Below are 13,723 nucleotides of genomic sequence, written 5' to 3' on the forward strand. Positions count from 1 at the left end.
TCACTCGATTTGAGTTAAAAGAAGCATTTAATTTTCTTGCGCTCATTAAGGTGGGGGGGGGGGGGGGGGGGGGGGGGGGGAGGTTAATGCTGGGTAGCTTGGTGTGGCAAGGCCATCCCCACGTGGAACTGGACTCAGATTACCCAAACTCATTATACATAGAACCCTTACAGCTCCATCATTATACCTTTGTGGTGAATTTGAACCTAGATCCAAGGGTTGAAAAGCCAATGTCTAACTCCCTGCACTACCCAGTTCTCAGACTTGCATGTATATGGCGCCTTTTCACATCTTTCATCTCAAAATGAGATTACCCTGAAGTGCAGTGACTGTTAAGTGAACAAATGCAGCAGCCATTTTGTGCAGACCAAGATCCCACAAACAGCAATGAGGGGAAAGACCAGTTAATCTGTTTTTGGAAGTTCTAGTTGAGAGCAAAAATGTTGGCCAGCATACCAAAAGAATAGCCATTGGATCTCTAACATTAATGATTAGACAAATGATTAGACTAATCCTCCATTACCATCTAATCCAAAGGACTGCACCTCCAACAATGCAATGCTCCCTCTGTACTACACTGGAGTGGTAGCCTAGTTTATGTGCTCAAGTCCTGGAATAGGTCCTGAACCAATAATCTTCAGACTTAATGGCAAGAGTGCCACCAAATGAGCTGGGCTGAACTATTCTACTTTTGGTAACACGCTCCAATTCCAAAGTAAATAGCCCATCTTAAGCTGCTCTCATGAAGTCACACTGTAACTGGAAGAATGACACATTCAAGTAGACAGTCCAGGTATAAGCTCCTAGTCTTCCTCATCCTATTCAATTATATTGGAATACATTGAGAATTTTGCATTGGGTCTCTATCTATTTCTCTTTCACAGGTATCTGGAACTTCTAATGTTTGTCTGAAAAGATACCTGGTTTGTCTCTCTCTTTGCACATGCATCACTCAACAATTCAGTACTGGCTCCAAATTAGTTCATAGTGAGCTCCACACTTCAAAATCAACTACCATATGCAAAGCAACAAAAGACAATGTGAAATTGCCAAGATTTCAATATTAGTGCTCTACCTACTATGCTCTAACTATAAAAGGGACTGGACTGTCTACTGTTACACAATATGTCACTTTTCTTCTCCAATCAATCTATACAACCCTGGTTACCTCAACTAGCAGCACAAGCAAGAACCGATCCACCTCATCACGGGAGACTTACTATGGTAGCTATTTGTTAACAACAATGTAAAGCAGGAAGATTCCCCATGTTTGCTACATCTGGAAAAATCATAAAAGTGTTCTAAAATAACACATTTACAATTTTATTAGAAGTGACAATAATAGGAAATCTTCCCAATATGTTTACAGCGTTATAGTATCTCCCCCCACAACAAATTGCAACATCTGAGTGCCAGTTAATCTCAAAACCCGAGACCCTCAACTAGAGGCTTCCAAAGTGATTTTATTAGATGATGATGCTACCTGGTCAGTTACAGAAGCTACTTAATATCATCTGTGGGGTATTTTACACCTTCATTAACAAACCGCACACCGTGAAGAAAGAAAACCAAGCAAAGTGCCAAATTCAGTCTTTAAGCTTCAATTTTTCAACTGAAATATTAATAAAAACATAGGCCTGCTTAAACATTGATAGTTAAAATAATTGATACCCTGTGTTCAGGAGTTAACATTAAGCTTTTAAACTGCAAGTCACTGTTCTTTTTAATGGGGCTTCTGCAAATCCTTCTATTTTTTTTTCTGAACCTGAAATGTGAAGCAATTTTCCTGATAAAGTTCAATCATCTTCAACCCTGTACAACAGAATAGTGCTATTTCAAAAAGCCCAGCAGAGGTCTGTACAACATTCTTGCCCAACCTCTCCCTCTCTCTGAAGTTGTCCGGACAGTTTTCCTTACCTCGCGTTATCACTTGCTTTAAACAGACTTGGCAGGCAATCTAATCCTCCCTGAAAAGGTCAGTGCCATTTTAACTGCCTTTCAATCACATTATGCATGGTGCAGCACGCGTTCTCTGCGATGCCTCCAGCTCTTGTCTAGACTGGATCAATACCTGAGCGATATCACTAGAGGAATGACACATGATGCCAATCGACCCGAAATCCCTAAATGGAACTGAACAGAAGGGAACAACTGGCCGCCTCTGACCTATCGCTACCTAATCTACTTAGTCCCATCTGCTCAGGCCGAAATAACAACCGAAGATTTCCTCAGTCAGTGGTTTGCAGCGAGTGGGGACTTGCTCAGGCAGAACAACCCCCCTCCCTCAGCTTTGAAGTCACATTACAAAGCAGGTATGAAAGCACAGCTTCAAACATTTTCTGATGCCATCATTACTTTCTTATCTCCTTGCTCATTCCACAGTTACTATAGTTTCATCCACAGCGTGTCAATAGTCTGCTGTCTGTGAGCAGCCTCAGTTAGTCACTGTTCAAAGTCACTTTCTTTAAACTGCAGTGAATCATTTAAAGATGATAGTCCTGGTTTAGGCTGAACCAATTCAATTTTTAGGTTAATAGATTTATTTATTTTTCTAAAGTGAAAAACTGAATACACTGAATAAAAACAGCTTTTTTGAAAAGACATTTTAAGTGAGGACAAAGGTTTGAAATTTCACTGGGTCGCCTTCTGTTGCAAGCTATTGATATTGACTGTGGACCTCAATGTCCTGAAAGCTACACTTTTATTAAAAAATGTTTCAGAGGGTACACTGGAATGGTACAGGACCAGGAAATACCAATGCAGTCCATCTCGCCAATTCCAAAGTAGAAAAATGCTACACCAGACTATCTCTCTCATACCCTTTCCACCACATCTTTTTGCTATAAAACTATTCAGCTATTCAGACTCTAATATGAAGAATAACCACTTAGCTGAGGAATATAAAAACCTCCAGTGCCGGTGGAACCATATCCAGTCGGAGTTAAGGTCTTCAGGAGAGGTGGAGAGAGAAAAAAAAGTCAGCTATTCAGTTCCAAACTAAATCAAAATTTGGGAAAACCAGTTTTGATACATTTTTCTTCCAATCATAACCTGATGGATTTTGTGCTCTGTATTTAAAACGGAAGGGACAAATGAACAAACACCGGCATCATGCATAGTTGTCATCAGTGCAGCCAACCATAAAAGAGTGCTGAAGTACGACCAAAGGTCCTTACAAATACTTTCTGTGAAAGTGACTGACTCAAAACATCCTCCATGCCTCTATGAATGAATTGCAAGCATAAACTCAAATTCCAACACACAGCATACAGGGGCACCAATGCAGTGATCTATCCTATGAAGCTGCATAATTCTTTCTTACAACAGTGCCTGATTTGTTTTTACCTTCTTGAACAGGTTGCAAAATAATGTCCATAATTTATATTCAAAAAGGATTAGAACTCTCTGCTCCCACATTTATTGCTGCCCCTTGAAAGAAAACAATATGCTCTAACACTTAACACCATAAAATGGTTCCTTGAAGATTTCGTCAAGTGCATATTCTTTTTTTCAAGCTAGTTAAGAACACAGACCTGTTCTTCAGCTGACATGACAGGCCCGGCTGTGAAGCACAGCTGACACAAACTCTGGAGCTTTCATTAGAAAAACGGTACAAATTGATCGCAGCCCTTGTACCTGCAATCCCCCCGGCAGCTCCCACTAGACACAGCTTTTTCAATATTTTATAACTTCTGAAATGAGACACTGTGCTCCTTGCCCTACCTCATTTAGGTAAAACAAGGGAGATAAAGGGGAATTTTGTTTGACAACCTCTCATTTCTCAGCTCTTCTGCCCTCAGTGAGCCAGAAGCAGAGCCCTGCTAAAATTACATTCCCCAGGACTGGTCAAGTAAAGGTCAAATATTAGCAAAGAGCAAATGGCTTAGATTTGACAGGTTTCTTTAAAGGGAATTTACCACCAGATTTTTAGTCTTTCACACAGATTTCAAGACTAAAACCTTATGGCTTTGTAGTATCCACACAAGATTTTTAGAAATGTTTTTACAAGTCCAATTTACCTTTAGATACAGGGATATAAATGCACAATACAGACAAGCAATATATCGCTTAAGGGTAGGCAAACAATTACATTTCATTGCTCTATTTGATAGTTTGTGATTATTCAAAACAAAAACAATGAAATTGCATCTCTCAAGTTTCCAAAAAAAGTTCTCAGTTCTAAGCAATCCTGCTCCCCCGCAAAAAACACTTTTTATTCGCATTCTGTAATTAATGCAATTTTTTTAACCCGAGTATCATCAGCTGTTACTTCCCCCAAATTGACTACCGTAAACACCATATTAGCGGAAGTCTAGGTACAATTATCAAACTGAACTTCCACCCTTCCTTCCCAGACATGGCATATTGAGACTCCAAGAAAGGAATTGATTTTTCTTTTCCAATCCCAACACATATATTCCTTAAAAATTAGTACTTTGTTTATAAACCAAACCTAGCTAGAGTCAACACATCATGCCAGACCACCCAATGCTGCCTGAAACAGGAGATCGAGAGGAAAATCATAGCTCAGATGGCAAAACCTGCCAGCAAAAGAACATTTAAATATTTTAGGAAGGTTATTTTTTTTAAATTGGGAACAAAGAATAACGATTGGGGTAATAAAACTGTTCTGGAGACTATCCTGGAGTATTCCTTCAAAGCTTAGGTTGCACTTCAACCTCTAAACAGAGTAGCACTGACTCATGTATGGTGATCAGCCATCCAGTTTTGAACCAAAAAAAATTAGACTCACCAGCTATTAACTTTGCCAACTGAAAAACAGACAATAAAAAAGTAATTTTCTTTTCAATTGTCAATTTTAAAACTATTCTGTATGTCCGCCAACATTTCCAGCTGCAGATCAGAAATATTCATCATCAAAGATCAATCTCGGGATAGTGACTGCAAAAGCGATTCAGAAGGGAGGGGAGAGAGAGAGTAAAAGATGGTAGAAAGAGCAAGCGGTAGGTAAAAAACAGTAAGAGACGGCAGGGCAGCTGATGTGCGACACAGAGAAATGGAAAATTGTTTCGGAAAACACTAGTTTCCTGGAAAGAACAATAGTTTGCTTTTTTACCTTTCAGTTCCATAATATCTGTTTAAGAGGCATTGGGGAGTTAGGAAATGCAATTTTTAAGAAATTGTAAGCATTTATTTCGAAATACATACATGATGGCGGTCAATGAAAAGGTTATGACTAATATTCCCAGATGCTTTAAGTTCAGTTATTAGTACACATTTACACATTAGGAACGGACACTTCAATGCAGTACCGAGGGAGTGCTCCATTCTCAAAGGTACTTTCTTCCTGATGAGATATTTAACCAAGCCCCCTCTGATTGTCCAAGTGGATGTAAAAGACCTGTGCCACTTTTTGAAGCAAAGCAGGGAGTTCTCCTGGTGTCCTGGCCAAAATTCCTCCCACAACCAACGCCAGCAAAAAAAACTTAGCTGGTCATTTCTCTCATTTGCTGGGATTTGATATATGCAAAGTGACTGTACTTCAAGTGTAACTCAATGGCTGTGAAGCCCTCCAAGGTGTCCTGAGAAAGTGATAGGTATTACCCAAATGCATTGTCTCCCTCACTAAACCTCTCCGCCTCTCTCTCCTCCTTTAAGATGCTCCTTAAAACCTACCTCTTTGACCAAGCTTTTGGTCACCTGTCTTACTACCTCCTTATGTGGCTCAGTGTTAAATTTTGTTTGATAATGCTCCTGTGAAGCGCCTTGGGATGTTTTACTGCATTAAAAATGCTATATAAATGCAAGTTGTTGTTGGTTTTGGTCTGGACCAAAGGCAGCAATCCTAGACACAGGCCACATAGATGGCAACAGTCACTCAAATGTACTCTTATCCATAGTCCAAAGCATACAGAAGGCTACAAGGTTAAAAATAAAATCCGAACTTTAAAAAAGTCTTTTGGCAAATGATATTTACCAAAGGTTTGATTATAAAGTTTTTAAAAAAAACTTCTGCAAGGGTAGATTTAAAAATGAGCTTACAGTGGCTGGATACAAAACTGCCACAATATTGCATACCTCGAAAACCACCTTCTAATAAGGTTGTAGCTCGTATTCTCTTCTGCCCACACCACTCGTACTCTTCAAATCTGTTCCCACTTGCACTCTCATTTTCTATGTCCACTGACTCATCGTCATTTGTGTAAGAGCCATCTCTCTGTGGATTAAAATAAACTGTTTTAATAATTAATGTTTTAATTAGTTCAACCATTTTTTAAAAAAAAGTTTCATATAATTAACATCTTTTTTAGTTTTCTCTTTTGTGTTTTTATTTAAACAGTAAGTACTGTAAGACAGAAGTATCTCTTCCCATCCAGTTACCCTGATGAGATTACTCAGCAAAAATATTTCAAAAGAGTAGTAAGACAGTGGAAAAAATATACAAGAATGATAGTTGTTTTTCAAACAAGAACTGCTGATGCTGCAAATCCTTTCATTCAGCTAAAGATTATCTTCTGTCTTCAGCAACTCATACTAAATTGCTTTCAATTTACTCTCTTCCTGGTCTTTGCTGAAACAAACTGAGATCAGTTCAATATGTACTTACTCAACTTGGAATGCTATCATTTATGTGAGCAGGGTTTCCCCAAATGGAAATTCCAGTTTCCCACTGCTGGCGTTTACTACCTAATGAATAGCGCCCCCTTATTTCTAGCAAATCAGCTAATTGCCCTAATACACAAAATTACAGCCGAGAAAAAAAATGGTCTTTGTTTCCTGCTTCTCATCTATTATTTTTCACTTCCTTTTCTGTCATTTCCATCCCAATTCCTGCAGAAGGTTTAACCACAGATTTATACTCTTAGCAGTAACAATTTATATTAGAAATCTGTGTGCCCTGAAGGACGATTTTATGGATTGTCTGTGTTTTGCTTCTGTTTCTTTGTGTTTCATTAGAAAAATGAGCATTTCTATTAGAAGTAGGAAATAGTAATGTAGGACTGCATGCTTAGATGAAAATTAACTGTAATTTGTGATAATTCCTAAAATAGAGTTCAAATTAAAATTAATGATACTAAATTAGGTGTAAATTTATACAAAGGAAAACAACCACCTGACTTAGGCAGACTGATTCAACTAATATGCAATTTGGAAGGCATATTATAGTATAAATGATATAATATAGCAGAAGTTGGTTTAAAATTATAGGTCATGATATTGTCATGTTTCTATTAGCAATTGCAGATGTTGACTCCCTTTCTTACCATATATGTGCCCATATCTCAATATCTTTCGTTACGATTATTAGCCATATTATTATATACTAAGTAAGTTGAATAGGATTTTTTTAATTCACAGTGACTGTTTATTAAACGGTATTGGCAAGAACCCAGGTGCAGGTGGCCTGTCCCCAGCATAAGAACGGTGTGCATCATAGCAGGAAAGAAGCAAAACTTTTTTTTTTAAATGAAGAATTCAAAAGTAAGTTTGCATTACCCGGAATTGTCTTTCTTTAATTCTAATGAGTTTTCCAAAATAATTAGTGCCTAATTCCATTTAATTACTGAGGTACAGTGGAATGAAAGATAGCGAGATATGGGCAGATATACAGTAGGGAGTAAACATCTGCAATTGCTAATAGAAAAATGACAAAATTCTGACCCATCATTTTAAACCAACTTCTGACAAGTAAAATAATGCATAATGGTGCTGATTCCAAAAAAGATAATGATTATTTTGGACTGGAGATGTACAAAAGTCATATGTATGATATTTTGCTGTACAGTTTAATGCCTGTTGCATTTCTTTACCTTTAGAGCAATTATTTACCTATGTGGGCATGCCTAGGACTGCAATCTCTTGTTCCATATGAACTACTGATCCTGGTCGAAAGATTTTCTAAGACAGATTAGAAGGGATTCTCAGGGAATGGCAGAGATATTAATTGAGTTCTTTGCATCAGTGTTTACTCTTGAAGATGATGCTCAACTAACAGCAATAACTTGTGCTGTTATCAGTAGAATTGTTAATATTAGAATAGACCAGACTGCTGGCCCAGATGACATCCACCAAAGGGTCCTTAAACAAATGCGATAAGCGAGCCCCTAGCTTGTACCTTAAATAGCTTGCAAGAGACGGGAACTGTTTCCTCAGACTGGAAGGATGCCAACATAGCTCCAATTTTTAAAAAGGGTGATAAGGCAGAGCTGGGTAACTATTGGCCCATTAGTTTGACTTCAGTAATAGGTAAGAGGCTGAAGGTATCCTAATAGATACCTGATATTGCCACTAAGATAGAGAAGGCGTCATCAGGGACACTCAATGTGCCTTCTGAAAAAGAAAGTTGTGTCCTATAAGTTGATCAAATATTTTGAAGAAGTTGCTAAGTTAGTGGATGAGGGAAACAAACAGTGTCTACCTGGACTTTCAGAAAGTCTTTGATAAGCTAAGTTACAAGAAGCTCCTCTATCAGATAGAATCTTGTGGATTAGTGTGATGGATTAAGAATTGGCTTACAAGTTACATAAGGGCAGAACTAGATTGGGTGTTAAGCAGCATTTCTTTTCTCAGAGAATAGTAGACCTGCAGAACAGGTTGCCAGCTCGTGCAGTGAATGCTGATTTGTTGTATACCTTCCAGAGAGCTGGACCTATTTCTGGCTCGGGTGGAGATCACGTCGTAGAAAAGGTAGGTAATATAAGTCAGGGTCAATATAGTCTCATGAACTAGTTTTGATCGCCTACAGAGGTCGGACTGGGTTGTTATTGTTTTTTTGCCTCTACAGGAGACTACATGGCTCCAGGTAGATAGGGAGTGTTTATACAGTGATGCATAAGGCATCACGACTGTATGGTTAGGGACTAATTGGTCTTTTACTGTTCCGACATTTCTGTATGTACATTGGTAAACCTCAATAAGACTTAGGCCCAGATTTTAACTCCCCCCACCCGGTGGGGGCAGTTAAAATGAGGCCAGTCGCTTACCTACTCTGATCTCACTGTCTTCCCGCCTTGTCAAAAACTTAACCTGCTCTTTTGAGCAGGCAAGTGGGACACCTGCAGGAAGGGAATGGACTCCTGTTTAAATATGCAGATCGGTTTCCCAAAGATATCAACTGGACCCAAATGCAATATTAGTCGGAGGCACGAGCAGGGGAGCAGTGACTCCTTCCCTGTCAGGCCACACCGACCGGGAGCCAGAAGAGGCCCAGCAGTTTGAAAGATGTAATTTTAGGTTTCCTTATGGGTCAGGAGCGCTCCTCTGGGCCTCACAAGGAAGCCTTGGGCCTTCCTTGCCCGACTCCCCGCACCCCCTCAATCACAGCCAGAAAGCCCTCCAAATCGCCCGCCTCACCCCTGTCCAACTGACTGCGAGGGGCTGTTCCCACGGGTCCCATGCTGCAGCCTCCTGCAACCAAACTCCCGCTTCCACCTTGGCTTTGTTTGTGGGAGCGTCAATTAGGATTGTGTAACATTTTGACTCCGGTATGTTTCCTGGAGAGCAATTTGACACATTGCAAATGACTGCCTTTATTTCTTTACACTTTTTTTTAAAAACAAGTGTGACACAGAAATTTGCATTAGGCAGTGTACAAAATCTGAAGCATGATGAACAGGAAATGCTCGAATATGGAAAAATTTCATATTACTAGCAGGGATAATACTTCATTCCTCACATTGGGCTCGATATTAGCAGGGCGGCAAGTTCTCAGCGCGGGGTCGACTGGGCACGTGGGTAATACGCCCGGTGAAATCAGTGTGCTCCGCACGCAATCGCAGGCTAATTGGAGCCACTTACCTCTGCTTCCGGGTTTCCCGCTGGAAAGCTGCGCAGCGGGTGGACTGCACATTCGCAACAAGGTCTGTCAGCTGGAGGAGCCCTATTTAAAGGGGCAGTCCTCCACTGACTGAAGCTGCAGAAAATAGGAAAGATTACAGCATGGAGCAGCCCAGGGGGAAGGCTGCTCCCAGGTTTAATGATGCCTCACTCCAGATATCATTGCATGAGGTGAGGAGGAGGGGGAGGACAGAAATCCTCCTCCCGGCGGGCGGGAGGAAGGGGCCTGCCTCTGCCACCAAGAAGGCCTGGCTCGAGGTGGCAGAGGAGGTCACCAGCACCACCAACATATCACCCACCTGCATACAGTGCAGGAGGCGCTTCAATCACCTAAGTAGGTCAGCCAAAGTGAGTACACTTACTCATTCCCCTCCCCTCTGGCTGCCACATCACCGCCCCCACCCCACATCTCCTTCTGCACTGCCAACACTACGCTGTCACATCACCCCTCACACCCACTCAAAGCTCATCCTCATCTCACCTGCACTTACTCACCTTGCCAGTACTCATCCCACCACTACCACTCAATCCAATCCTCATACAATCTCATGGCTCCATCACATACTCACCCTCTCATGCATCTCTTTCACGGTCAGCCTCACTCAACCTGCCACTACCTGTGCTGCAGCCACAGGGCATGCATCACATATGTGCAGCAGAAAGTGTAAGGCAAACATGTCGTGAGCATGAAGGGGATGCACAAGGGTGTTTGAGGGTTTGTCATGGTGTTTACTTATATTTAATTTCTGATCAACTCACATACCGTATTACATTGTCACCCCTACTGCCACGTCTTTGCGAATCTTGTCTGGTTTGTGCAATAATGCCCTTTCCTGAGGATCACTATGAAGACTCACAACTGATGCCACCCATTGTGTCACTGCAGAGTGGGTGTAGGTGTATTTGCAGGGCTCTTTTGTGCAGACGACTGAGAGACATCGGTGATGTCCCCGGTGGCACCCTGGAAGGATGCGGAGGAGAAGTTGTTGAGGGCAGTGGTGACTTTGACAGCGACAGCTAAGAAGATGGTGCTCAGGCCAGCCGGGAGCAGCTCGGCATGAAGGAGGCTGCAGATGTCCACGACTACGTCGAGTGACTCTGAGCCTCCATGTGTACTGCTGCTCAGAGAGATCCAGGAAGCTGAGCCTCGGTCTGTAGACCCCATGGCGAGGGTAGTGCCTTCTGCGACGCATCTCTCTCTGCCGTTGCCCTCCCTCCTGCTGTGCAGGTGGATGTGTCACAGCACTATGTTGTGGAGCTCCACATGTCAGAGGTGGACGACGTGGCCGGTGAGGCTGGTGATGCTGTTCGCCCTCCAAGGAGGTCATGACTGCAGCTACGGCGGCCCCCATCCGTAAGATGTACATTTGAGGGGGTCCGCAAGGTAGGTAAGTGTGTCTGGACACCGGGGTAATTGTGCAAGTTGGTGAATTTTATTGTTAGGAGGAGGGTGGTGGAGGCCAAACTTTGTCCAAAGTGACCTCCTGCAATGAGTGAGGGTCTCCCCCCAACCCACCTGTCAAATGGACCTTTGCAGCTGCCACAGGCTGATGGCTGCAACACGTCCATTTGAACTGGGAGTGTTTCCCCCAGTATGGGAAACAGTCTCAGTTAATTTCAAAATCCCAGCCCTCCTAAAATATCAGGTCAATCAGGTCTGTAAACGACCTGAAGTACCCATTTAAGTACTTTAAGTGGCATCCCACCGGCTTTAATTGCCGGCGGGAGTCCCACATGCGGGGGCTGCGCGCGCATGTCAGCGCGTCACTGGGGAACCCAGAAGTGGGCAGGTTGGAGCCGGGCTCCAGACCCGCCCCAGGAATCCCGGATTTTCGCAACCCCCCCCCCCCCCCCACCCCGCCACGAACGCACCCAAACACGGGTGCGAAAATCGAGCCCATTGGGTCAAAAGATATGCTGCTTTATGCCATATGACATACAATATTTTTATTACAAAGTTTTTATTCGTGTTTTTATTACACTCTTATGGGACTGTGAGCAGTCTTTTCTGCCTCAAATTATGTCCATATTTTTGTCGAAACTGTAAATCAGCGAACTTGATTATTATGTCTGTTTAGTTATATACTCAATTTGTGTCTTACCTTTTTTTGAAGCCCAGGATACACATGAAGATGGTAGGGAAGCTGTTCCCCATTGCAGGTAGGTAGGAGGCAATATAGCAGTATTAAGTGGGAGGGGAGGGGAGGGGGGAAGTCATGTGGTTTAGTGATGTAAAGAGGGCAGTCCTGGGGTGTAAAAGTAGTGAGAGTCTAGTGGGGTGAGAAGGAAGTAAAAGAGTAATGCAGTGTGGCAGTTCTGGGGAGGGGGAGGAGTGCTCCAGGGTCAGCAACTACTGAGACTGGTGTGTTGGGAGTGTGGAAATGATGAGAGGATACTGCTGACATATGACAGTATGCTCTTAGGTGTATTGGGAAGGGCCTCGCAAGGAGGTGAGAACACCTTCCGGTTCATGGTGTCTCGGAGCATTCGAAGGGTGTATCCTGGGAGCAATGGGAGGTAGTTGGTTCTATTTTAGGAGCAGTTGAGAGTCTGTGAACATTGGGGGAGGGATACCTGGGCATGGGACTACAGGCCACATTTTTTCAGGGGGGAGGGTGGGTATACCCTCCACCCTGGCAATATGGTGTTTCTCATAACGGGGTGGGGACTGGTGAAAGGCCAGCAATGCTTAGGAGTGGGAAGGAGTGAGTCACGAGTGGCAAGCGGCAGTAGTTGGAGTGGTAAGTAGAGACTGGAGGATCTGGAAGTGGTGTGCTGATAGTGTGGAAGTGATTGGGTGGGGGGGGAGGGGGGAGAAGAGAAGAAAGGAGTGCTTGGTGTGACAGTGGTTCAAGTGAGGTCTTGGGTTTTGATGGAGCACTGGAATGGAGATGACAGGGTGTGGGGGGATTGGGAGGATATTTGCTAGATGTGAGAGTATTGAGAGTAGGATACTGGGGATGTTACCAGTGGAAGGAAGTTTGTAGGTCTGGGAGTACCGGGAAGTTATGTCGGGGATCTGGAAGAACAGAAATAAATCCATAGCCTAATAAACAGACCTTCTAAAGATGCTTCAAACCAGGCTTCTGATAAGGTGCAAGAAAAAAAAAGGACTTGTTGGTGTTCCAACATGCCCATCAACTACCTTGTCCAGGCAGGCTTCCACATGTCTACTCATCTCCTCCACAGATCCAGAGAGCGTCTCATTGCATAGCGGACATACCTGGCCATCCTCTGAGGCTTTCTTCCTCTTGTTTTTCCCTATCCGTGCTAAAAGACAAGAAAGAAAGAAGGTTTTACTATCATTGTTCTTGCAGGGTAAAATATATCCAAAACTCACAGATATAATTTAACACTGTATTAAGACTCTAAGGGAGCTAAATTTTAAACAAAAAGAGTGTACAAAACTAACCTGTCAAGCTTTGATCTGAATTTTAACTTAATGATGAAGCAATGCTAAGTTTGAAAAGGTGCGGATGAATAGCAGTAGGCGTAACTAGTCTGCTAGATGGAGACCAGTACATTTACCAGTCAGATTCCAGTGGGCGTCTGACTGGTAATTGCATTCCACCACCAACCCTCACTGCAGTGTAGTCTCACAACCAAGACACTTCCTGTACTATCTTTCTACGAATTGCCTCCAACAAACATCTATCCATGTACAATGTACAGCTACTACATGGCTAGATTCTATAATCCTTTTTGCTACTGGACCTGATGCGTGAGGGTTTCTGCAACATTAATGTTGACTCTATGGATGAATGCATTTTTGATCCATCTGGACTCTGCAGTAAGGCACCACACAGAACAACCTACACTCAGCTCACAGGCAAGCAAGCCATATTATATTCATTTACTCTATCCAAAAATATTTTCATTTCATATCATTCATGCTGATAGCACCCAGTTGAGAAACTCCAAAAGC

General features: G+C 42.4%; 1 protein-coding gene across 5 annotated transcripts in view; it reads right to left on the reverse strand.

Moving 5' to 3' along the window:
• The window catches only part of rnf220a (ring finger protein 220a), a 397,403-nt gene that overhangs the window by 69,368 nt on the left and 314,312 nt on the right, over positions 1-13,723 (reverse strand). For 3 of the 5 annotated variants that reach the window (XM_067990119.1, XM_067990118.1, XM_067990121.1), the window contains exons 7-8: positions 12,944-13,068; positions 6,040-6,178 (exon numbers count right to left, since the gene is read on the reverse strand). In XM_067990119.1, the coding sequence (XP_067846220.1) occupies positions 6,040-6,178; positions 12,944-13,068 (264 nt within the window). The remainder of the gene's footprint in view (positions 1-6,039; positions 6,179-12,943; positions 13,069-13,723) is intronic. The other 2 variants (XM_067990120.1, XM_067990122.1) reach the window with 1 other exon arrangement.

Source organism: Heptranchias perlo, chromosome 9, assembly GCF_035084215.1.
Source record: "Heptranchias perlo isolate sHepPer1 chromosome 9, sHepPer1.hap1, whole genome shotgun sequence".
In the NCBI taxonomy this organism is placed as follows: domain Eukaryota; kingdom Metazoa; phylum Chordata; class Chondrichthyes; order Hexanchiformes; family Hexanchidae; genus Heptranchias; species Heptranchias perlo.